We start from the raw sequence: 26,722 nt of genomic DNA on the forward strand, positions 1-26,722 counted from the left end.
TATTCCACGGTGCTGTACTCACTTGAGGACACAATGCCCAGGTGCAAACCCTGGTTTTGTCATCTATGAACAGTATAACCTTGGAAAAGGTTATCTGATGCCTCTGAACCTCTGTTTCCTGGCCAACAAAATGGAGGAAGACAGCACCTATTTCCTGGGATCTCTGTGAAGGCCAAGTGGGACGATGGGGCAAGATGCTTAGCCTAGCCTCGAGCATGTGACCAGCCCTCTGTGGACAACCTTTGTGCCCAGGATCGCTGAAAGCAGCTCAGAAGCAGGAGCTGGAAGGGTGAGCATCCCCCTCATTCTCTCTGCCCTTCAGTTTTCTCATTTGCAACATGTGGATAATAAGGCCTGCCCTGTCCGCTTTACCAGTCACATTCAAATGTGGGCTGTGATCAAAAAAAGATAAGGGACTAGCAGAGGCATGATGATGACGACGACGATGATGATAATGATGATGACAGTGATGATGGTGGTGATAGAGACGAAGAAAATGATGAACAACAGTGGCTTTCCTTTCAGGCGAGCTGAATCCCTTTCAGGCTCAGAAATGCCTACTCTCCAAAGAAGGCAGAGTGAACTGTGCATGTTCATGGTTTCAGAGACAAAAGCCGTGATGGGCTTGGTCAGCTGCTCATATTAGCAGGGACAGACTTTTACATCTAGACCAGTGGTTCACATTTCTACTGGAAAAAGGGAAAAAGAAGAGGAAGAATATTTCTTCCATGTATGGCTGCAGATTATGAAAATTACCCTCATATATTTCCACAGAAACAGAGTTAAGGCTGTTAACACAAGGGTTAAGGCTTGTTAACCGCAAGCTCAGCTTCGTGTTCTACCACTTCAGTCTCTTTATGAGTCACTGAATGACCCCCCCCGCCAAACGTGATGTTCCTTCAGGACTATAAATTAGATGATTTATTATTTTTTTTAATTAAAAACAAATATTTTATTTACTTATTTGGCTGCATTGGGTCTTAGTTGCGGCACACAGGATATTTCCTCATGGCGTGCAGGATCTTTTGTCATGGCATGCGGGCTTCTCTAGTTGCAGCACATGGGCTCAGTAGTTGTGGCATGTGGGCTCTCTAGTTGCGACATGTGGGCTTAGTTGCCCCATGGCAGGAGGGATCCTAGTTCCTGAACCAGGGATCAAACCCTCGTCCCCTACATTAGAAGACAGATTCTTAACCACTGGACCACCAGGGAAGTCCCAATTAGGTGATTTACAGTGAAGCCTTTTCTCTTTTTTGTTCTCTTTCAGTCATGAGAGGCAGATGCAGATCTCTTGGTTTAATTAGGTAAACAGTTTACCAGAAGATCTGGGTTATATCCTTTTCCTAACCCAGTGGGATCGTGGACCCTTGGGGTCAGAAGCATATCATCTGATATTAATTAGAGTTTCATGCTGATCTGTGTTAGGAAACAAACTTGCTAGGTTATCCCATTAAACCGTGTGGGTTTTGCTTTCTGTCCTCACTTCTGAATGGGGGCCTAACCAGTGCTCCCCGAAGTATAGTCCCTGGACCAGCAGCACTGGCACCACCCGGAGGCTGTTATGAATGCAGCTTCTAAGGCCCCGCCCCAGACCTCCTGAACCAACCACTCTGGAGCAGGGCTCAGCACTCTGTGTGTTAACAAGTCTTCTAGGTGATTCTGATACACACTCAAGTTTGCCCTAAACTTGAGTCCTCTTTGCTCCCTATGCCTTCTCTGTTACGGAGAGCATACCCATCCTTTTTTTTTTTTTTTTTTTTTGGCGGTACGCGGGCCTCTCACTGTTGTGGCCTCTCCCGTTGCGGAGCACAGGCTCCGGACGCGCAGGCTCAGTGGCCACAGCTCACGGGGCCAGCCACTCCGCGGCACGTGGGATCCTCCCGGACTGGGGCACGAACCCGTGTCCCCTGCATCGGCAGGCGGACTCTCAACCACTGCACCACCAGGGAAGCCCCCCATCCATTTTTGAGGCGTTCACTTTTCTCTCTGGATTGACGGATTGACAGATCTTCCCCAACCTGCCTCCATCTCTGTCCCTCACCTGACTCCCAGCCCCAGTAGGACATTTCCTCTTCAGCGTCCACCTGTCAGCAGCAGCTCAATGCCTTCCTCAAAGCTCAGAGCCTAGGGATTCAGACCTGGTTCTTCAACCAGCCATGAGGCACCTCACTGCCCAGCAGCCAGGCCTCGTATCTCCCTTCTGTCCACAAGCCTATGTGGACGACTCCTGGATCATGCTGCCCTCTGTCTGGGGCCCTTACCTGACAGCTGTCAGAAACTCTCCAAAGAGGAAATGAATTTAGGGAGGCAGTGTGGAATCCTGAAAGAAGATACACTTTGGAACCAGAAAGATGGTGACTTTGACACTTATTGCCCAAGGGAACAAGTGAGTCACTCAAAATCTGTGAACTTTAGTCTCTTCTATTATAAAAAGGGGACACTTTCGACCTGGCATGGTTTTGTGAGGGCTGAAGATAAAGCTTACAGCCTTCCCTGCTCACAGCAGCAGTGCAGTGAATGATAACTGTTCTAAGTTGGTATGATGGTGTTCCCTACAATTTGGCTCTTAGCAGTAGGCAGCCTTGGCTTGCTTTCCAATAACACCTGAAGTAACCTGGGAGAAGCAATCATGTCACTAGACACTAATGTGCTTTATGACTTTGGGCAAGTCACTTCCCCTCTCCGAGTCTCAGCTTCCTCCTCTGTAAAATGAAGGGACAAAACTTTTAAGGTTGCTCTAAGCACCCCTGAGGGCCTGATACCCTTGTGGCGCCTGGCATTGTGCTGGGTGCATCTCAAGCAGGCAAGGGAAGCCTTGTAGTATAGATGACTCCCTGCAGAAAGCAGGACTGGAGGTCAGTGGCTCACTCCAGGCCACCTACCTCACCTTGCAAGCCTCTCTTACCGAGCAAGGGGGGGAGCCAGTTGACATTGGCTTCACAGTGTGAGTCCAAGAATGTGATGACATCCCCAGTTGCTGCTGAGGCCCCCAGCATCCGGGTCCTTATCAGCCCTTCCCGTTTCTTGGTTCGGAGAATCCTCACGCTGGGGAAAAGGGCCATGTAGTCTTCAAGTGGCTTCTTCAGGTGCTCTGTGAGGGAGAGAGAAGAGGACAGATGGATAGATAGGTGAGTAATCATTCTTGTGACCCCTTCCTTACATGTGCACTGCACTTTACAGTTTAGATACAGCTTTCCAATGCACTGTCTCATTGGACCTTTCAGATAGGGTCAAGAAGGACAGGAATAACTGCCTGTTTGTTGCAAAGGGGGAAACTGAAGTTTAAAGAGGTTTAAAGTTAGTGCCAGATCTGGAACACAGAGAGACCTTCTGTACGAGGGCATTAGCAGCTGTGGTTTATGTCTGGCTGGGACCCATTCCCTCATTTTCTAGCAACAGTACTCTGATTTTCTTTGGAAAACTGCCCCTCCCCTTCTCAGTCCTTCAGACTTGGGTGGGCTTGACTGCATCTCCAAGGGGGAGGAGCATGTGGCTTGGGCCTGACCAATCAGGGCATTCCATTTCCTTGGCCACAGTGATTGGTTCAGGGATGGACATGTGGCCTGAATTGGTCCAAACAATGAATCCTGAGAATTCTTTTTCAGAACTAGTGAAAAATGAGGTCCTTTTTTCTTACTAAAGTTGCTAGGTTGGTTGGCCCTAAGTCTGGAGTTGCTTGTGACATCTTTAGCAAAATGAGGTGATGAGAGGTGGTGGGAAGATCTGCTGAGACTTAAGTCAACATGTAAAAAGAGAGTGAAAAGATGGAGAGAGACATTATCCTGATAACATTTTGATTCTCCAGATCCCCCTGTGCCTGAAGCAGAGAGACTCCCAGATGTTCTTATTACACATAACAACCAATTCCTCTTTTTGCTTATTCTAGTGTAGGCTGGCTTCTGGCCCATGCCTGGAAAAGCTGTTATAAATAAATCTCAAAGACAGTCTCTTTCTACTAAAAGTGCCAGCCTTAACGTTAGTGTCTCTTGATTTTAATCAGGGTTACAGCCCTTTATGAAAACTCTAGTATGGGTACAAAAAAACCCTATAGTTTATATCCTACTTAATGGTGAAATATTGAATGCTTTTCTCCTAAGAGCAGGAGAAAGGCTGTCCACTTTCTCTCCACTTTAGTACTGTTCTAGAATTCCTAGCCAGTGCAACTGGTAAGACAAGGAAATAAAAGGCATAAAGATTGGAAAGAAAAAGGTAGCAGTATTTTTAATTGTAGATGACATAATTGTTTACACAGAAAATCTTAAGAAATCTACAAAGAAACTAGAACAGGAAAACTCTGCAAGATTTCAGGATACAGATCAGCATTTAAAAATCAACTGTATTTCTATAGACTAGCAAATAAGAAAGCTATTTGAAAATGCAATTAAAATGGTAAAAATACCATTTACGATTTAACAAAGTGAGTACAAAATGTATACTGAAAACTACAAAACATTGTTGAAAGAAATGAACAACCAAAATAAACGGTAAGATAGTCCATGTTCGTGAATCAGATGACTTAATGTTGTTAAGATGGCAATACCTCCTATGTTGATATACAGATTCAATGTGATCAAAAAATCACAGATGGGGCTTCCCTGGTGGCGCAGTGGTTGAGAGTCCGCCTGCTGATGCAGGAGACACAGGTTTGTGCCCCGGTCTGGGAAGATCCCACATGCCGCAGAGTGGCTGGGCCCGTGAGCCATGGCCGCTGAGCCTGTGCATCCGGAGCCTGTGCTCCATCCACAACAGGAGAGGCCACAACAGTGAGAGGCCCATGTACCAAAAAAAAAAAAAAAAAAAAAAAAAAAAAAATCACAGATGGCTTCTTTGCAGAAATTGACAATTGACAAGCTGATCCTCAACTTTATGGAAATGCAAGGGATCAAGGAATCCAGGACAGCTAAAAAATGTTTTTTGGTTTTTGCTTCTCTCTGAAATATTTGGGTTCTTTTTTTAACTTAATTAATTTATTTATGGCTGCATTGGGTCTTCGTTGCTGCACGTGGGCTTTCTCTAGTTGCAGCAAGCGAGGGCCACTCTTCATGTGGTGTGTGGGCTTCTCGCTGTGGTGGCTTCTCTTGTTGCAGAGCACAGGCTCTAGGCACACAGGCTTCAGTAGTTGTGGCACGTGGTCTTAGTTGCTCAGAGGCATGTGGGATTTTCCCGGACTGGGGATCGAACCCGTGTCCCTGCATTGGCAGGCAGATTCTTAACCACTGCGCCACCAGGGAAGTCCCTAAAAAATGTTCTGATTACTTATACATGAACGTTCATAGCAACAATATTCACAATAGCCAAGTGGTGAAAATAACCCAAATTTCCAGCACCTCATAAATAGATAAACAAAGATGGAATATATCCATACAATGGGATATTACTCAGCCAAAAAAGAAATGAAGTACTGATACATGCCACAGTGTGGATGAACCTAGAAATCATCATATTAAGTAAAGGAGGCCAGACACAAAAGGTCACATATTATATCATTCCATGTGTATGAAATTCCAGAATAAAATCCAGAGACAGAAAGCAGATCAGTGATTACCATGAACTGGGGTGGAGGGGAATAGGGAGTGACTACTTAATAAGTATGGGGTTTCCTTTTGGGGTGGTAAAAATATTTTGAAACTAGATAGAGGTGATGGTTGCACAACGTTATTAATGTACTAAATGCCAATGAATCGTATACTTTAACATAGTATTGTATATTTTAACATGGTTAACTTTATGTTATGTGAATTTTACCTCCATTTAAAAAAATGGGTAAAGGACATGAAGAGGCACTTCTTGAAAGAAGATATACGAATGGCCAATAAACACATGAAAAGATGCTCAACATCATTAGTCACCAGGGCAATATAAATCAAAATCATAACGAGATACTACTTCACATTCACTAGGATGGCTATAATGAAAAAGTAAGATAATAAGTGCTGACAAGGATGTGGAGAAATAAGAATTCTCATACACTGTTGGTGGGAATGTAAAATGCTGCAGACACTTTGGAAAACAGTCTGGCAGCTCCATAAATAGTTGAACACAGTTACCATATAATCCAGCAATTCTACTCCTAGGTGTATATCCAAGAGAAATGAAAATATACGTCCACATGAAAACGTGTACACTCATGTTCATAGCAGCAATTTTCATAATATCCCCAAATTGAAAATCAAATCATCCAAATACACATCAACAGATGAATGGATAAATAAAATGTAGTATATCCATACAGTGGAAATACTATTCAGCAATGAAAAAGAATGACCTTTTGCAATAATATGAACGAGCCTGCTGGGTTAAAGAAGTCAGACAATTCTGCTCTGAATTCCTTCCATCAGGAGTTAGAGCTGGAAGGACCCTCCTAATTCAGGGGCTGTGGCTGAATCACCTGGTGAGCTGGCTGCAAATACAGCTGCTTGGGCATCCTCTCAGACGACTGTGATTTGGTAAACTGAAGGCAGCATCAGCATCTTTGGTTTTACTTGACCCACAGGTAATTCTGATGTACAGCTAGGCCTGGAAAGCACTGGAGTAGTTCAGTCTCTTCATTTTATAGACAGAAAGCTGAAGTCCAGAGAAGGGAAGGTGCAACAGTTAACAGTAGAGCCAGGGCCCCTTGACTGCTTGATCCAGAACCCACTGAACCTTTTATTTTTCTAACCTGTATAGAAATGAACCATTTTCACTGGTAAGGCAGATTATAACTTGCAAAGGAGCTTCACATATTTTATCTCCCTTGATTCATAAAATCATACTCTGCATTACAGTTCTCCCCATTTGACAGATGAGAAAACTGATGCTCAAAGAAGCTAAGAAACTTGCCCAAGGTCATACAGCCAGTAAGTTGCTGGGTTCTCTGTAGAAACATGAGGCTTTCCCCTCTCTAGCTGTGTTTTCCCTATCTCTCATAATCATATACTACTGGCACAATTTTTGCCACTTCTGCCTACCTCACTACAATTTACTTAAGATTTTCTTTTTTAAATCAACTCACTTAAAAAAATATATTTATTTATTTATTTTGGTTGCACTGGGTCTTAGTTGTGGCATGAGGGATCTTTAGTTGTGGCATGTGGACTCTTAGTTGCAGCATGCATGTAGGATCTAGTTCCCCAACCTGGGATTGAACCAGGCCCCCTGCATTAGAGTGCGGAGTCTTACCCACTGGACCACCAGGCAGGTCCCAGCTCACTTTTTTTCAATTAAAAATTTATTTTAAAAGGAAGCGTTAAAAACTATAAATGGAAAATCGGTACCATTTGTGATAAAGAGCTAATAAATTAAAAAACCCAAACAAATAAGAATAAAGCGACGTTACTAGATTTTAGCCAGATCTTCCTGCCTCCCTCTTTGTCAAGAAGGGAGATATGGGCAGCCAGCCGAGACCTTCCATCTGAGGTAATCAGAGGAAATGAAAGAGAGCTGAAAAGAGGAAGCATTCTCTCCCCATGAGCCAATGTTACTTAATGCAAAGTCTCTGGGCCACCTGAGATCATCTTAGGTACCGCTTAATCACTTTTGTGCTGGCGCACTTGGGGAAACACTGCTCCAGACACTTAAGTCTCCAGAAACTTAAAGAGTGGAGATGAGGTGTGTTTTGTGTTGTGTTGTCTGGTACCTTGCAAGTCGGAGCAATTAAAAGATATACAGAGGAAAGATTAACTCCATATACAACCTGAGGCTGGAAGGCTGAAAAATACTCCAGGTCGCCTCTTGCTTGCTTGCAAAGATTAATATGGCTTCTCCGGCCCTTTCCCACTTCTCTTTGGAACAGTGGCTCTGTAGAGAGCAGAAATCAATTTGCCCTAATTGAAGGACTAAATCTTTTCAAAAGAGACTTTCTTGGGCAGTGAGACAAGATAGCAAGAGGCATGATCACGCTACAGATAGGCTGCTGTTCAGGCAGGAACACTATCTTTAAAGAAAAGAAAAAAAAATCCAGTCATTGTCTTGTGACCAGCGCTTCTTCTTGGCTGGGTTCAACTGGTAGGTCATTAACACGAGGATGAGATAATCTATACCACACACCACTACTCCCAACAGAGGGAGATATATCCCCCTGTCAGGCTCTAAGCATTGAGGGCCCTGCTCGGGCAGAGCCCCATCGCTAAATCACCCCAAACGCAGATGGCTGCAGTCATTACAGATGGACCAATTAAGGCCTTTTGACAGCTTGTGGCAAAGTCGGCACAATTATTTAGGGGCAATTATGCTCCTCCTGTCCTTATTAGAAAGAACATTTACACAAAATCAAGACTGTTGCCTTATTTTACCACGCTGTCTTCTTGGATGAGGACAGTCCGTAAAGTCATAGAATTTTAGAGCTGGAAGGGGCTTTAGATGAAGATGATGATGGTTCTGACTATGACAATTACAGGGAACAATTCCTGAGGCCCTGCTCACACACGGAGCTCTCTACTGTATATACATAATCTCTGTTGCCTACACCACCACTACAAATGGGGTACTATGGCCCCCTTTTATACAAAAAGACACCATGAGGCTCAGAGCGGGTGGTGTCACCCGCCCAAGGAGCACAGTTTATAAATGATGGAGCCAAGGTCTAAAACCCATCCCTGCCTGACTGTAAGAGAGCACCAAACCCCATCTCTGCCTCACTTCCGTCAGACCCTCCATTCTACCCAGAGAGGGGCGGCTAGGACCGGAAGTTAAATGTCTGCCCAGAATCATACAGTGAGTCTGTGGCACGGCGTTTTCCATGCCAAGACTTCTCCCCACCTTCATAAGCCCTAGGACAGGGATGGCAAACAGGCTTCATGGAAGTGCCTGTGCTCACAGGTGTGTAATGGATAGCTAAAGCAATGTTAAGAAAGACTCTGAGGCTATACCCTGGCTCAGCGTGCAAATGCCAGGGCTGAGAGATGTCTGCCCTGATGCAGCAGGAGGGCAGCTGTCCTAACGCCGCAGACGCATCATTCCCATTGCAGGGGTTGCTCTGATGGCACAGCAATACAGGATTGCTCTCGCCCTTATTATCCCTAATCTCACAAGGAGCCAGAGCCATCCAATGGGGGCGGTGAGGCTGATCCTGAAGGTGAGCCCTCCTCAGGGTAAGGCTCTAACGCAGGTGTTCAAAGAGCACTTACCAGAGTGCTCATAGGTGGATTCTGGGTGCCCTGCCCACACCTCTTCAGCATTTTGTTCTCTGCCTGCCTGCTTCCCACCTGCCAGCACCTGCTGCTGCCTGGGGCTCGGCATCCACGTGGTAGACCTCGACTGAGGGCCGTCGTGTGTGTGCACAACCGCCCCGGCTCCCTCGCCCCTCAGGGGGGTTAACCCCGAGCACGTGCTCTGTGCTGGCTCCCAGTGGGGTCACCGTGGCTGCCTGCCGTGGTGCCCGGCATAGGCACTCTTCCTGGCTGTCTCCCTTTCCTCTTCTCACTTCCCCACTCTCTTGCTTCTGTTTCCTGAAATCTCCTCTCAGACTAACTCCTTGCACTCAAATCCTGTCTCAGGATCTGCTTCAGGAAACCCAAACCAAGACAGTGTCCAAGCGGCAGTCATGGGTTAGGGGATCTGCAAGGCTGAGGGTGTGATCCCTTGAAGGTGATGATGTTGGATCAGCAACACGATGATGTTTGGAACCGTTATTTCTGTAAATAATGGTCACCATGTGTTTAGTACACTCCCTCCCAGGCATGAACCCAAGCACCCACATGCATTTATGCATCAAATCTTCACAAACACTCCACGAGGCAGGTTGGTACCCCTGTTTTACTAATGAGGAAACTGGGGCACTGAGAGGATTAATAACTTTGCCCAGGTCTACACAGTAAGTGGCAGGTCTTGGATTTAAACTCAGGCAATCTGGCTCCAGAGTCTGTAGGCTTCTTTGTTAAACTTTTTTTTTAAAATTAAGAATCATTTCAAACATATTTTTTGAAACGTAGAATAGAATAACGAAGCCCCAAGGATCCATCACTCAGCTTTGGGAACTGTCACTGCTGGCCTCTCCCGTTTCATCCCCGCCCCTGCCCACTGGATGATATGGGCGCTGATGGAGTTTGTGCCTGTAACCATCGTGCCATTAGAGGGGAGAAGCCTGGGGGGTTAACGTGGAAGGATATTACAGCTTCCTCTGGACTAGCGGTCCCTCTCCTAGGAACACACCCAGTGAGTTATCCCAATGTTGGGCACCCAGTATCTTCTCAGGAAACTTGCTGATTATCTCATTGGACTCCCCGCAATCACCAATTCTGGGCAGGTATCGTCAGTTCTGGTGTTACTGGAGAGGAAACTGAGGCTCAGCAAAGGGAAGGCCTTGCCCTAAGTCTCTCAGCTACTGAGGTATGAGTGAGGACCAGAACCCAAGGCCTGTGCTTCCTTGGTCCTCCTTGTATATCCCACCTGAAAATGCACATACATCCCCGGGAACTGCAGCCTCCCTGGTTCCTGTGTTTAGTGGAGCCTTTCCCTCCTGTCTGCTCGGAAGGGCACTTAGGACTCTGAGGATGGTTCTCCGTGGTGGGCTGCACACGAGGAGTTGCACTCAGAGGAGTTGCTGAGAGTTGAACTGTGTCCTCCCCAAAAGGCATGCTGAAGTCCTAGTACCTAGGAATGTGGTCTTACGTGGAAATAGCATCTTTACAGCTGTAATCGAGTTGAGATGAGGTCATACTGATTTAGGGTGGGCCCTAACCAATGGCTGGTATCCTTTATAAGAAGAAGAAATTTGGATGCACCAGGAGAAGCCACTGACCACAGAGGCAGAGACTGGAGTGATGCTTCTAAACGCCAAGAAACACCAAGCATTGCTAGGGAGAGGCGAGGAGGGGTCCTTTCCTAGAACCTGCAGAGACAGCATGGCCCTGCCGACACCCTGATCTCAGATTTCTAGGCTCCAGGACTGTGAAGGATTAAACTTCTGTTGTTTTAATCCACTGGTTTGTGGTGCCTTGTTGCGGCAGCCTGAGGACACTGAGACAGAAGAGAGGTTCTCATACACTGGCATCGAAACAGTGACACAGCAAGCACATGGCCCCGGTTCTGGCCACTGCTGTCTCTTGTCTGGACCACTGTGGTCTGTGGCCAACCAAAAGAGCCACGACTGCTGTCCCCGCGTCCACTCTGTCTCTCTTCAGTCTGCACGCAGCAGTCCAGGGGGCCTCTTGGAAGAGAAGAGGACTGCACCGTGGCACCCTTCCGCTCTCTTGCTTAAAACCTTTCCATGGTTCCCGTGGCTCTCGGAAGAAGGTCCCAAATCCTTCCCAAGGATGACAAGCTGTGTATGGTGGGTGCTGCCCCCTCTTCAGCCTCATCTTGCCCTTCCCTTCCTTCCTGCCCACTCCATGTCATCTTCTTTCAGGCGTCCAAAGGCCCCATGATGACCCACCCCTTCTGCCTCAGCGTCTGTATCCAAGCAGGCCCTTCTATCTGGACTGCTGAGGTCTAAGCCTCTTCACATATCCCCCCAGTTAACTCCTGCTCAGCCTTCAGATCTTGGTTCACACCTCCGACTCCTCACTAAAGTCTTTCCTGACCTCCCTGACCACAGCAGGTCCCAGATGGCCACAGAAGCCCTGGACCTTGCCCTTCATGTCGCTCAGCTCGGATCATGGTTCCATACCCTTGGACTGACTTAGTCTGCTTCCCTCCACTCTAGGCTGTAGGAGGGAGAGCTCTGTAACTGCTCTGCTTGCCAGTGTAGCCTTCGTGCCTAGTGGGGGGCCAGAGGAATCTGTAAATCCCCACTGAATCCACACGCCTTCCTCCTCCATCGTTTCATTTGATTTGATTTGATGTGATTTCCCTGTGAAGGAAGCAGGTCACGGCTCAACATCCTCACTGCAAGATGAGGGAAGTCAAGTTCAGAAGACGTTTCTGGTCCAAGGTTACACAGCCAGCCAGGTAAGTGGTGAAGACAGGACTCAAATCCAGTTCAGTCTGTTCAGGAATCTTTGCTCTACTGCTGTGTGTAATCAAATTAATTCCCAAGGAGAGTCCAGAGTTTCGATCTCTGGTGCCATCGAGCCTTGCAGAGACTCCTGCTGAGGGGCACCCAAAATAAAGGAGCTCTGTGTGTCGCCAGAGCTGGCAGGACACCAAGCGTATGGGAGAGGGCCCCGTGGATGGCACCCCAAGCGAAGAGGAGGAGGGGGAAGGAGAGGGGAAGGAGAGAGAGGGGGAAGAAGGGGAGGGGGGAAGTAAGGAACAAGTCACAAACCAGACCAATCCCTGTTGGTTCTCTGGCCTCGGGGGTGTTGTCAATAGTGCAGAGGTCGCAGCGGGAGAGGCTGCCTTCCGCACGCTGGGGCTGGCTTCTGGGACTTCTAGGTGTTCTGGGTCTTGTCACGTCTCAGCTCCGCTGGGCTTCTGGCTATTAAAGTGTCATAGCTCATCTGTTTCCAGGATTGATTTATTTACTTGTAAGTCTTAGCCACTGTATTCTAAGGCACTGCCAATCCATTTGGAGGTGGGCAGGGTTCACAACAGCAGGCAAAACCCTTTGTCCTATTTTGATACTCAGGTGCTTCTAGCCAAAGGACAATTGTTAACATAAGGTAGACCCTCTCATCTTTATCGTCACCGTCAGTGTCATGGTTACTGCTGGGTGTGCTAGGCCCGTGTTAAGCACCGTTACCTACACACACTGTCTCGTTTCATTCTTACAACAACTCTCTAAGGCAGGCAGTGTGAACTATCTTAGACAAGGGGAAACTGAGGCCTAGAAGAGTTCTGTGCCAATCTATGTTCAGACAGCTAGGAGGTGACAGCCAGGAATCAGACCAGGTGTTTCTGATGCCAAAGCGGGCATTATTAACCATGAAACTGCACCACCCCTCGAAGTCCCTGGTCTCTCCATTCTGCCAGGTGGGTAACACTTTCCAATCCCACAACGTCAACTCTATCTCCTACCCCTTGGGGTGTCCAGGGCTTTCACTTGCTTGGAAAACTTGCAGACAGGTAAATATAAATAGCAGGAAAATTTAAAAGAGAGGTCAGGAAGGAAAGCTATGTTTGCACCAGGATGGGCCTTTGGCAGGGGAAACATACAGGCATTTAGGCATCATTTATTGTTTAGGAAAGGAAAGCAGACGAGCCCTTCAGGAGAGACATCCTTTTTCTGGCCCAGAGTCCCAGCAGGAAGTTCAGAGAGTGGCAGAGCTGAAAGGGGCCTCCGAATTCAGCTAGAAGGCCTTTTACATTCTCCTTTGACACGGGTCCTCTTATAACACATTCTAAGGCATTAACAGACACTTTTTTTCTTTTTTTTTTTAAGAAGATGTTGGGGGTAGGAGTTTATTAATTAATTTATTTATTTTTGCTGTGTTGGGTCTTCGTTTCTGTGTGAGGGCTTTCTCTAGTTGTGGCAAGTGGGGCCACTCTTCATCACAGAGCGCGGGCCTCTCACTATGGCGGCCTCTCTTGTTGTGGAGCATAGGCTCCAGACGCGCAGGCTCAGTAGTTGTGGCTCACGGGCCTAGTTGCTCCGCGGCATGTGGGATCCTCCCAGACCAGGGCTCGAACCCGTGTCCCCTGCATGAGCAGGCAGATTCTCAACCACTGCACCACCAGGGAAGTCCCTAACAGACACTTCTGATGTGTGTTTTTGAAAAAACAAGCATTTCTTTCTTTTTTCCCTTCCCTCTTCCCCTCCTGCCCCACTTCTTGATAATAGCTTTACTGAGATATAATTCACATACCATACAATTTACCCATTTAAAAAGCACACAGTTCACTATCAAGGAGCCATTTCTTGCACTGCTGAAAGTAGCGAACCAACCATCCCTTAGTGAAGGTCTTTCTGCCAGGGAGAATTCAGTTCAGTTTAATCAAGAAAGCATTTACTGCACTCCTGCTGTGTGTCAGGAATTCTGCCAGGCACATTCTTTTCTGTTGATCTAACAGGGTGGTTTTCAAAGTGTGATCCCCAGACCAGTTGCAACAGCATCATCTGGGAACTTATGAGAAATGCCAATTCTTAGGCCTCACTCCAGACCGACCGAATCAGAGGAGTGGGGCTGTCGATATGGAATTTAACGAGCTCTCCAAGTGATTCTGACGCGTGTAACCATTTGAGGGACACTGGTCCAATGTAATGCAGACGGTGACCTCAGAGAAATAAACCTAGGCAATTGTGATCATACAGCTGCCCCCAGCATCTGCGGGTTCTGCATCTGGGGATGCAACCAACCACGGATAGAAAATCTTCAGAAAAAAAATCCAGAATGCTCCAAAAAGCAAAACTTGAATTTGCTGTGTTGTGGCAACCATTTACACAGCATTACATCATATTAAGTATTATAAGTAATCCAGAGACGACTTAAAGCGTCTGGATGAGCATAGGTTATATGCAAGTATTACGCCATTTTATATAAGCGACTTGAGCATCCAGGGATTTTGGTATCTGTGAGGGCAGGGTGTGGTGGTGATGGTGCTCGAACCAATCTTCCCAAGGGATGACTGTTTTAGGATCTCTAAGTGATTAGAGACAGAACCCCATGTTTCCTGCTAGAATAACAGAAAAACTAAAGCTCTCCAAGGAATCCAAAACAATTTCCTGACCCTAGCAAAACTGTGAAGGGGATGGGTGCCCTCTCATCCTCCTCCTCAGACTCACAGTGGTCCCCACCTGGCCTGGACTCCCCTTCACCTCCCACCAGGACCCTCCTCTCACCTTCAAGTGAGAAAAGATCTGACAAACGAATGCACCTCCTGAGAGGCTCACAGCAAGGCTTCTCAAACCACAGCCCTAAGAATCCCTAGGGGAACTGGTTTTCACACACCTACCTGGGCAGCTTCGGAGATTCTGATTCCCTATGTCAAGGAACAGTGCCTTCAAATCTTTTGACTATGACCCATAAACAGAAGTACATTTTACATCATGAGCTGGTACACATACACATAACTGAAATACAAGGTGTGATGCACACGGATATGTTTTTTCTATTCTATCCTCCTGGATTTCACTTTTGTTAAAAAGCTGGTCATGACCCCAGAAACTGATTTCATGACATTGCAATGACTCTACTACAGTGTGAAAAACCCTGACCTAGGGCCCAGTCTGGAACCTACACCATTAGAAAAAGATGCCCCACTTGACCCTGAGGTCCTTGGCCATGGCCCCTGACCCGAGGCTAGTGCTCTTTGCACAACACCCCATTGTTGTTAATTGTTATTGTTATTGGGCTTCTGAGAATGTACAAAAATGCACCCATGGTCCAGTTCTATAAGCAAGATTGTAATTGCACTGCTTACCTTGATAGGTCATTACCAGAATTCCTGTGTGTTGATTTGAGATCTCTGGAACACCACATGGGTAGAGAAAAGTCATTACTCCCAAATGGCCAATTTCCTTCTACCAGAAACTTCAGAGAGCATATTTTAGGTGTCTTTCCTTTCACCCTAAGAGCTGCCAGGAAGTTGTGTGTATGGGGGCTTTTGCATCTATGGGCCTATTGTCTCAAGCAGCTGGAAAAGATCAAGGACACAGCAGATTTAAGGGAACTGGGCCTAAACCCTTTATCAAAAGCCAACATAGCGCCAATATCTGGCTGACTCACCTTCTGATTCAGGGGTTTCAACCTTATCCTACTCAATGTCCCTTTATGTGACAGTTGTTCTGTATGGTCCCCTTTAATGTCTTCAAATAAAATTCATAAATAATACAAGGTGCTTAACATCCAATTGGGGAAAATTCTATATAATGCCCCAACTGTGATATAAAGAAGAAATAATAAAGTAACATGTTTTTCAATATGTAAATGCTTGGAATTGCTAGAAGAAGATAAAGAAGTAGCCAAATACTTGTACTTACAGGTGTCATATACTGAACACATATTGGTTCACCTTACAGACCAGCACAGGTAAGTGGGTTGGCAACTCAGGTACCATGAGCAGCGCTGCTGTTGATGTAATTTCCTAAAACACTGGATAACTCCTGGTGGCGTTCCAAACCCCCCAAGCAAATCTTCCCTTGACATACATATGTTCCTAGAAAAGTCAGCACCGTGGCCTACCTGGGGAGGGGAGAGAATTCACTTTGGGGAGGCGTGTGTGTAAGCTGTTCCGAGTGGTAGTGGGCAAGAGGGGAGGAGAAGTTGGGTGAAATGCACGTGGGCACGTTCCAGTAACAAAATGCACTTCTGGGGGGGAGCCTTTGGGAGGAGGAGAGGGGAACCAGTAGGCTGGGCATTGTGTGGCGGGAAATGTCAGAGCAAACCGCATACGTGATGTAAACCCCTCCTCTGCTGCTTCCATCAAGTGTTCAGTAAAGTCTAAAGCCCTCCAGTTTTGTGCACATGGACTCTTCCGGGCGCTCTCCAACCAGAGTGGAAACAGAGTGAGTCCCTGAGCAGCAGCCAGAAGCCAAGGAGGCAGCAGACTCGGGTTTACACCTACTAGGCACCAGGAGCTGTCCCAGGTACTTGGCTGGCTCATCCCACACACATCTTTCGCTGCCACCCTATGAGGGGTAACCCCATTTTACAGATGTAGAAACTGAGACTCAAGAAGGGTCTGTCACCGCCCATGATCACACAACTAGTGGTGGTTTCTCTGAATTCAAGCATTAATGTGTCTCTTTTCACCATCCCTTACAATCAGTGGCCTCTTGGTCTGATGGCTTAGATTAACTTGTTAGGTTTACAGGCAAACCTCGTTTTACTGCATTTCACTTTACTGAGCTTCGCAGATACTGCTTTTTTTACAAAATTGAAGGTTTGTGGCAACTCTATGTCAAGCAAGTCTGTCGGCGCCGTTTTTCCAACAGCTCACTTCATGTCTCTGTGTCACATTTTGGTAATTCTTGCAGTATTTCAAACTTTTTCATTTTTCGTATTTTTTACTGTGATCTATGAACTGTGATGTTACTACTATGACTCTCTGAAGGCTCAGATGACAGTTAGCATTTTTTAGCAATAACGTACTTTTGAAATTAAGGTATGTACATTGTTTTCTTTAGACACACTGCTATTGTACACCTATTAGATTGCAGTGTAGTGTAAACATAACTTTTACATGCACTGGGAAACCAAAAAAATTCATGTGTCTCACTTCTTTTTTTTAAATTTAATTAATTAATTTATTTGTTTATGGCTGTGTTGCGTCTTCGTTTCTGTGTGAGGGCTTTCTCTAGTTGTGGCAAGTGGGGGCCACTCTTCATCGCGGTGCACGGGCCTCTCACTATCGTGGCCTCTCGTTGCGGAGCACAGGCTCCAGACGCTGTGGCTCACGGGCCCGGTTGCTCCGCGGCACGTGGGATTCTCCCAGACCAGGGCTCGAACCCGCGTCCGCTGCATTGGCAGGCAGATTCTCAACCACTGCGCCACCAGGGAAGCCCCCATGTGTCTCACTCCTGAACCTGTAGTACCTCCGAGATCTGCCTGTATTTCTCTGACACTTTTCTGAGAATGAATGGGAATTTGACCTTCAACCTAAAGACAAACTAACTGTACACCTTCCCCAAACAGTTGCTTTGAAACCACAAACCCCTCTGTTCCTTGGTATCACATTACAAATTACCCCACTCCTCAGGGCACAGGTATTTGGCCTGAACATGCTTTTAGTGATTTCAAGAATGAATTACACTCCTTCCTCAAGCAATCACATCCACCAGCCAGCTCCCAGAAATAGAAAGCACTTCATCACACAAATTAACTCCTCTCCCCTCTTTCACAGAAGATGAGTAATCTATTAAAAAAGAGATGCTATTATCTAAACAGGCAGCCTTATCTGCACTTTTAATTTCAACTAAATGCATTGGTCCCTTTTCAGTGGGTGGGTAGAGCCATAAATCTGTTTAATAATCAGATGCCAAATAAAAACATACCAGAAACTACCACCATCAAGTTAATTACAGCATCCCCTGTTTTCTGAAAGTCACTCCCCACCAATCAGCTACAAATGAGAAGACAAGGCTGGGTCCCTTGGACTTGGCCACCCTCACTTTTTCGCCCAGTTGGAGCCCATCCAGGGGAGCAGATTCATGGGCAATTCCAGTTGTGTGTTCTTGGTAGCTGCTCTTAAATTATGTCAGGTTGTCAGGTGCTGGAGAGCAACATGTGTTTCATTTAGGATGCCGGCTTCCATGCCTATCTTTTAAGATGTTATTAAAAAAGAAAAAAAAAATTCTCCACTTTAGCAACAGTGTCAGCCTGTCAGTTTCATATTTGTTAAAGGGCAAAAGTATTCCCCTGGGGGAAATTTTCTTGCTCAGTGCGCAGGAAGGGAAAGCTTTCCTTACCAGCTTAACTACTGCTCCCTATCCCCCAAAATCCCAACCCAACCTCTGGAAACCTCTGCTTTTTGGAGTCCTGAGACCTCATCCGGGTCTCTTCCCTCTCTGCTTCCTAACTGGTTAGCACCGGAGGAGGAACCGTGGTATCTTCAGCTATTCACAGAAACTTCCACATCAGGAACTAACCTGGGCACAGAGGTCATCTTGGCCTCTAATCCCTTACCTCTCCTCCCATCCACACTGTTGCTATAGCACAGGTCTACTGATGTCATCTGGTGACATTTCAGGCCTCCCAGCAATATCCAGAGCTCACCTTTCCAGATCGATCTCCCATCTCAACCCTGCACCCCAATCCTCTCTCTGCAGACTCCACTTGACTAATTTTCTTGCCTTTGTTCCTTTACTCTTGCAAATCTCACAGCTCAGAGCATCCTTCTCTGCTTCTCTGTCCCATGGAATCCTATGCTTCCCTCCAGGATCAGCTCAAAGTGCTCCTGAATCAGCAATCGTGCGAACGATGCTCTCCTGATGCCACTGAGTGTAGCACGTGCTCTGCTTTCCATGCACGTTTGGGTTCAGGACTTGTGTCTCTCTGCCCAGCAGCAAGCTTCTTGAGGGAAGGACTGAGTGTGATTTATTTTCCCATCCCTCACAGCACCTGCCATGTAGCAGGTGCTAAAAGATGTCTGGTGAGTGATCCTGGCTTGATGTATTTTCCTTGTCATTTGCTGCTTTTATTTTTTAAAATCCATGTCACCATGACATGGCTCAACATGTCACCCAAGGGAAGACATCAAGCATGTTCAGGGAGCACTGCCATCTAGTTATTCACTTGTGAGTCTCTAAGCATAGGAGGTAGCATCAGGAAGCAAAAGTCAACTTCACAGCTGATGTTTATCAGTGAACTAACCACTCATGAAATTCCCACTCAAATATCACTCCCCACTTAATGAAAGGGTGTATCTTTTTGCCCATCATATCCAAGTCTGCTTGTGAGATGGCTGTGTTTCAGATGTGACCATCCTTCAGTATAATACAAACTGATTACAAGGTGCTATAGAGGGAGCAGCAAATGCAAAGGCCCTGAGGCAGGTGGGCGCAGAACCTAAAGCAGTCATTAACAATGGTTAATGTTTAAGGCCATTTCCTGTAGGTGGACACTTGCACGGAATCCTGTTAGGGCATGCCTCAACAATTCAGACAGACCGCAGGGAAAGAAACACCGCAACTGATACAGGTAGACTTCATTTTTGGATGTAAAGTGTTCTGAATGTTTTATCTTTTTCTTTCTAAAATGGAGAAGTCTTTACTAATTTTTTGTGATCCTAAATATGATGCATTTGTTGTAAAAAAAAGTTTTTTTAACCATCATGGAGGAAGGTAACATCTGAGTAAAAAGCCGCTCTGGTCTCATCCACTAAAGATGGCCATTCTTAATAGTTTAGTGTACTGCTCACCCAATTTTCCAGTGTTTTTGTGCTTATTTATCTATTTCTTCTGAAACCTGCTCCCCCCCATTTAACAATATGTCATAGTCATCTCTCTGTATCAGTACATGTAGATCTATCATGACCTTTTTCCTACTATCTCTCTTGATCTACCAATTAACCCAGGTGAGGGGAGCAGCGCCATTTTGCCTGACATGGAGACTAAGGTTGGGAGAGAGGGAGTACTTTGGCCAAAGTCAACAACTGGTAGGCTAGAAGACCAGGCTCTCTGCCGCCGTAGCTCATGTCCTGTCTCTGACACTGTGCTGTCTGCCTTCAGAAGAAAGGATTAGATCCAGAAGAAAGTTTGCAGAGAGCGAGTTCAGCTCAAAGTAAGGAAAGAGATTTCTAATAATAAGAGCTGTCCAGTAAAGGAATGAGATAGCTCATAAGACAGTGAGCTGTCCATAACTGGAAGAATTCAGAGGCTGAACTTATAATGCAAACCGTAGAAAAGACTCAAACGTTGGAGAAAGATGGCATGGCCTTGAAGACCCCCCTCCAGCCCTGGGACTGTGTGATTCTACGGTTCCAAGATGACATACCTGTTAATACAACCTGCCTGTCCATACAAAAGCCTCTAAGACTGGTGAAGATCCAGCTCTGTGGACCTAATCCTTTAACCCAGTGGCTCCTTCTGAGATGCATTTAGTAATCAGCATGGAGAGAATGTGGTTTTCTTTCCATAAGCTCTAGCCTATATCTTATCTGCCCCTGTAATTGTCTCCCTGCCCCAGTGGAGTAACTTGTACTTTCAATGTTGTTGTTGTTGTTTAAACTGAACTAGATATTTTTAATCAATTTACTGACTTGTATGTCCCTATTACAGAAGATAATCTTGATTTTACCCTCAAATCAGTAAAGGTCTCATTAAGAATTTATTTCCCACCACCAACAATCCTTTTAAAAAGTACAAATTAAAGTAAAACATGTTCTTAAATGAGAATTTGAACCTCAGGGAAAAAAATCAACCAATTTATTTCTGGCAAATTTCAAACATATACAAAAATATCCACAAAAATCTAATGAACTCTCTCTTTGTATCCATTACCCAGTTTCAACAATGACGAGCTCATAGTCAATCTTATTTCATTTAAACCCAAACTCTCAAAATCAACCACTGGCAAAGCTGCTTGAACCTAATATTAAACACAATATGATTTCATTCACTAAATTTTTCGTATGAATTCTCTAAACATCACTGTTGTATTTTTTTTTAGTGTGTCAAGGGCTAGAAAACACATGGAATGCTGCCTTCAAGGGAACTCCACAGGGTGGGTATGTATGAGGCAACATGGGCTGGGGGTTTTGTGTATTCTGAACCCAGAGCAGCACTGGACAGATTTTTCCAGTCCTCTGGTTGTGTATTAGCTGCTCGATGAATGTATGTGATTTGTTAATCTGTGCTCAAATACACACACACACACACACACACACACACCTCTAACGCTTACTGCTGGGGAGAACAGAAGGAGCTGCTCATATCTGGGATATCATAAGCTAAGACCAAAGAGAAAGCACTGGCCTAGGACCGCTGTGGCAAGAGGCTCTCAACCCTGGTGAGGCATCTTGTTCCCATGCAGAGACCCAGATGGCCGTCTGGGTTGCAAAGCCATGGACATCTGGCATCCCCCAGGAGCCAGGTGGTATGGTCTGCGGCATGACAGCAACAGCCCCTGGCTCCTCAGTGCCTTTTCTATCTGGGTCTGTCACAGGCCTGCCTCTCCCCCACCGGTGGCCCCGTTCCTGTGGGTTACCATTGCCTTCCTCTAGGCACGGGAACGCATTTTAAAAAGTGTACAATAGGGCTTCCCTGGTGGTGCAGTGGTTAAGAGTCCACCTGCCGATGCAGGGGACACGGGTTCCTGTCCCAGTCCAGGAAGATCCCACATGCCACGGAGCGGCTAGGCCCGTGAGCCATGGCCGCTGAGCCTGCGCGTCCGGAGCCTGTGCTCCGCAACGGGAGAGGCCACAACAGTGAGAGGCCCGCGTATCGCAAAAAAAAAAAAAAAAAAAAAAAAAAGTGTACAATACGTACTCATTTTGCAAATCAGATATGTGAAAATAAATGAAATATCACCAATTAACCCACTGTCTTGGTGGCCTCTTTTAATATTTTATGTTCGTTGGGGCTTCCGTGTCCCCTTCATAGAAAATCCCTGTGGTCCAGAACACCATTCCTCCATATTCCTTATTGCACAGTTCAGCACAAAATAACATTTAACTGAGCCTCCATTATCTGCCAGGGAGGGTGTGAGCAGATCAGAAGCCAAGACAACCAAGCTCAGGCCCCAGGTCTATCAAGGAAGGTATTTCTGCTACAAGAATAACATCAACAGCTGACACACAGTGACAGTGATTCTGTACAAGATCTGGTGCCAAGCATCCTACAAGTATTATCTCATTTAACACCCACAGCAATCCTACAAGGTGGACTGTCATCTCCATTTTACAGATGAGAAAACTGAGGCTTGGAGAGTTGGAGGATCTTATATACTGCTAGTAAGTGGCAGAGCAGGGACTTGAATCCAGGTCCGTGTGACTCCAGAGCATGTGCTCCTAACCACCATGCCTTCCTTTAATAGTGGAAGCATGTGCAAACGTTAGCAGCAGCACCCGAGGACTGGATTAACGTTGGGGAGGGGACCAAGGGGAGTGGAGGTCTCCCAAGCAGAGTTTCAAAGGAATCATTAGGGTGGTGAGGTGGGGAAAGACATTCTAGGTAGAAAGAAACCATGCAAAGGAAACAGAGCCTTAAACAGTCGAGTATATCCAGATAACTATACTGAGTCCACTGTCTTCTCACCAATGAAAAATCTTGTTAATAAACAGTGAAGAAGTAATGCATGATTTCTTTCAATTGAAAGGGATATTTCTTAAGTATGTATGAGTATCAAATAGAGGCTTTGCTAAGAAACAAAAATTTAGCTTATAAAGGCTTAAGACATAAACCTCCTCCCACCCTGCCCCTCCCCTGAACCCTGGAAAGGGAACGTGCTAAAATCTCTTGAACCTTGCAGGAAATAAATTGCTGGGTCAACCACTTTCTTTTCTTTAAGACAGTATTATTTTTTAATTAAATGAGAAATAATACACATATTCTCCTTGCTAAAAAAACCACCAAAACTACAGATACAAGAGGGTAAAGTTTCTTTAGTTTCTTTTGCTATGATCCTTGATCCTACTTCACTTCCCTGACTCACAGGTAATGGCTGTTAGCGGTTTGGAGTATGTCCTTCCATGCCTTTTTCTAATATGTTTACTCAAACATATGCATACACATTGAAAACATAAAGTATTGCTTTTGTGTGTGCATTTATAAATAAATGGTTCTGCAGCTTGCTTTTTTTACACTTTACAGTACATGTTAGAGTTCTGTTTATGTCATTTGGACCCCGTGCCTTGTTTTTAATAGCTGCCTCATATTCCATATTAGTGATATATCACAGTTTATGCTCCTTCCTCTACTGATGGGCACTTAGGTTGTTTCTAATTTGGTGCTATTACAAACAGTGCTACAGTGAGCATCCTTGTACGTGCCTCGTGGTATAGACATGGTGACTATTTCTCTAGGACAGACACTGAAAAATGGAATTCCTGCATTATAGGATGTGCACATTAAAACTTTTTGGGTACTTCCAAATTTCCCTCCAAAGTGGAATTCCCAATTTTTGTCCCCCCAGCAGTTCCTGTTTAGAATGCTGAGACTCTTGGGAAGGAAGGCGGGGTGGAGGGAGGAGAGAGGAGAGAGGGTATATTTTAAATGGCATATTGGATATAATAAAATAATGATTTAGAAAAATAGTTTCTGTTGTCATAATACAGATTAGATAAAGTGGGGCTGGACAACATCTTTTTTGGGGTGATACATAAAAGACATGCTCTCAAAGAGTGGGCCAGGCCCTGCTCCTCCAAGAGTCTCTGGTGAGAGAGGTGAGGAAGGAGAGGACTTGCATATTTTTTTAAAGGGAAGTAAATATTCAAAAAAAGTAAGAAAAAGAAAAGAAAAACAAAACAACGCAGAACCTTGTTAGGATTTGGCAGGGGGTGGGGGTGGGGTCGGTCACTGACTAACTGCTGGGAAGAACAGAACAGGGGAGAGGGACTAAGCTCTCCCTCTGTGGGCTGCTCCTGCCCTCCGGGGAGACCTTCGTCTTAGGGGGTAAATCTGGTCACCAACCAAACCACGGGGCTGGGCCTGAATTCCCCAGAGGCGGGGCTCCCCCACCGACCTCATAAATCTCTCCTAGGGTCAGACACTGCCGCTCAGCTGGTCTGACTGAAGGTTGTCTAATCTGGCCAGCCCAGAACTTCAGGGGTGAAAGCTGCCTCTGGGGACAGTGGTGGTTAGGGAGGTGTGTTTCCGTGGCTTTTGATGCGTTAATGGTATATGAAGGAGGAGACAAGCCTTCAGAACAGAGCCCGGCTCTGCTCCGAAGTGTGCACCAATTAAGATGATTACTGGTTTCCTTACAACACAAATACTAATGGCCTGTCACGCTCTGGCATATTCTTCTTGGTAACCTTCAACTCCGAATGATTAATAAGGCTCTGGTGGCAAGGCTCATACACACAGGCAGAAAACAGGGCCAGGGGAACTCAACTCTGACGACTGCACATCCAATGAGGCAGAGGCTTGTGGAAACAAGTTCTGAAGGACCGGGATTGTTGGGGAGGGCATGGCCACCATCAAAGGGGACAGTGTCCTGGGAATGCTCTGAGGAATTAGAATTAGGACTAGCTGTGGGACCCCACAAAGGTCGCTTTCCTCACTTTCTTGTTACGTGGGGATAGTAACCCTTTTCCTGCTGGCCAGGCAGGATTGTTTACATAAGAGGGTGCTTAAAGATGCAGAGAATGGGAACATCATCATTACTGGCAGTTGTGAAAATGAAAGGGGACACACAGACGGGAGTGGGAGTACATACAGCACAGTGGTTAAAAGCCAGGCTCCAAATCAGGGAGACTTAGGTCGAATGTCTTGCTTTTCTACAGACCAGCGCTGCCAAGTCACTTAAATTTCTCTGAGCCTCCATTTCCTCATCTGAGAAGTGGGGATAATATAGAACCTCCTCTCTTACGGTGTTAAGGATGAAACGAGATCACATATGCGAGTGCTCAGCAAGCCCTGGGTAGTAACACTGTTAGCCATAGTTATTATTACTGTGGTTACACCAAAAGCCAGGAAAAAGGGCTTCTACTTTGGAGACCCCAAGGAAACCCCACTTCCCCAATTTACATCTTCTAAAGACACCCCCTCCACACACACAACACTTCGAATTCCATTTTTTCTATTTTATCAAGGCCAGAGTGCACCTGATTGTCCTAAACGCAACTCCTTCCCAGGGTTCTGTAAGTTTCATCTCAGGAGAAAAATGGTCAAGACAGTTTTCCATTTGGCCTTTTCAGAAAGATGAACTGCTAGGTAGAGGTACCAACACTTCACTGATGCTTTTGGTCTAATATTCAGTACTTACTGAGGATATAATCAGAGGAAGCTCCCCCAAACACTGTTTTATTCCCCCGTTCACCTTACGTAAAGCACTGTACAAAAGGGTCTCAAAACCTTCTCTTCCAACCCAGTCACTGCCCCTAACTCCTAAATTCTGGAGCACCCTGGGCCCCACGTAAGTCTCCACCTCAGCTCACAGTGGGAGCAGACCCTACGGAATGCTTAAAGGGTCCCAGGATGGAGGCAAGAGGGGGCCCACGTGCTTCCAGGGCCAGGCAGCTGAGGGATGTGTGTGACATGGACCAGATGGAAACCCACAAACCCAGCTGGGGTCACATGGGAATGTGGGCCCAGAGATGATATCAGGAGAACCGGAGTACCAGATTTTTAGTGGAATTCTCCTAACTTCTAAATATTCTCAATTCAATCAGGTTTAAAAAATTATTTTGAAGGTCAAACAAGCAGGTCTATGGGGCTGTATCCAGCACCTTGAAAGGAACATAAACTCTTCAAAGCTAGAAGTTTATGACCTAGAGCAAAGGAGCAGTAATTTACCAAATGGGGTTCTCTAAGACCAAAGGAGTTTAACGGATCAGAAAAGAGAGACAATAAAAACCACGGGTAATTCCACCACCCAGGCCACTATTACCACTTGGATCTATATACTTCCAAGCACTGGGGGAAAAAACATATGGTTACAGATGTTTTGCTTGGTTTTTATATTGCATAGGAACGGGCCCAGACGCACACAGTGATGTGCAGCCTTTGCTCTCCTGTGCTTACCCTTATATTGCAATCACCTTTGCATCCTTTCCTCCTTGGGCCACTCTCTTACACCAAGCCCTCTTCCCGGTCAAAATGTGCTCACTCGGCAGTTTTTCTGGCACGAACTGAGCCAAGGATTCTCCAATTTAAGTGATGAACAATACCTCTTAAAAGAAAAATATTACGGAGACCTCTTCCATAAACATACCCAAGGATTTATCTGAGAAATACTAACCAAGGAAACGAAGGTTTCTGACTTCCAAGTGTGAATTTTCCCGGCAAAGTGTCTCTACAGTTGCTAAAATAATAGTTTAAAAGATTAAAAATCAAAAGGAAAAAGGAAATTAAATAAAACCTGCCTAACTCTTGGATCCACTGAACCCCAGCTTCAGAAACACTGGTCTCAGGCACAACAAGGGGTGCCTTGGAACCCGAGGCCCTTGTGAGTTCAGCCTCTGAAGCTCCTCTTGATCTGGGACCACCCCTGCCGGCCCTTCCTCCCTATAGACCCCATGGCTGGGAAACCACAGAGGTCAATGGCTTTCACTTGTGGGCCCTAGAGTTGAACCCAGGTTCTCCTCCCACCTTCATGGGGGAGAAGCCATACTTTAAATTATTTTAATTAATATAATTAAAACATACTTTAAAATTTTCAATTAAAAACTTTCTAATTAAAAACATGTTCACATCAGGCTCTTAGGTAAAATTTCTTTTGAAAAAATTTTCCGTGGGAACTAGACTTGCGGTGGAGATTACTCTGTAGTGCGTATAGACGCGGAACTAGAACGCTGTACACCTGAAACTTATTTAATTTAAAAA

At 45.7% G+C, this 26,722-nt stretch overlaps 1 protein-coding gene across 1 annotated transcript in view; it reads right to left on the minus strand.

Annotated features, from left to right (window-relative positions):
- The window catches only part of GALNT10 (polypeptide N-acetylgalactosaminyltransferase 10), a gene marked incomplete at both ends in the record, with an annotated part of 210,169 nt that overhangs the window by 35,009 nt on the left and 148,438 nt on the right, over positions 1-26,722 (minus strand). The window contains one exon of the mRNA XM_079701909.1: positions 2,906-3,091. Within this exon, the coding sequence (XP_079558035.1) occupies positions 2,906-3,091 (186 nt within the window). The remainder of the gene's footprint in view (positions 1-2,905; positions 3,092-26,722) is intronic.

Source organism: Hyperoodon ampullatus (assembly GCF_949752795.1).
Source record: "Hyperoodon ampullatus genome assembly, chromosome: 4".
In the NCBI taxonomy this organism is placed as follows: domain Eukaryota; kingdom Metazoa; phylum Chordata; class Mammalia; order Artiodactyla; family Ziphiidae; genus Hyperoodon; species Hyperoodon ampullatus.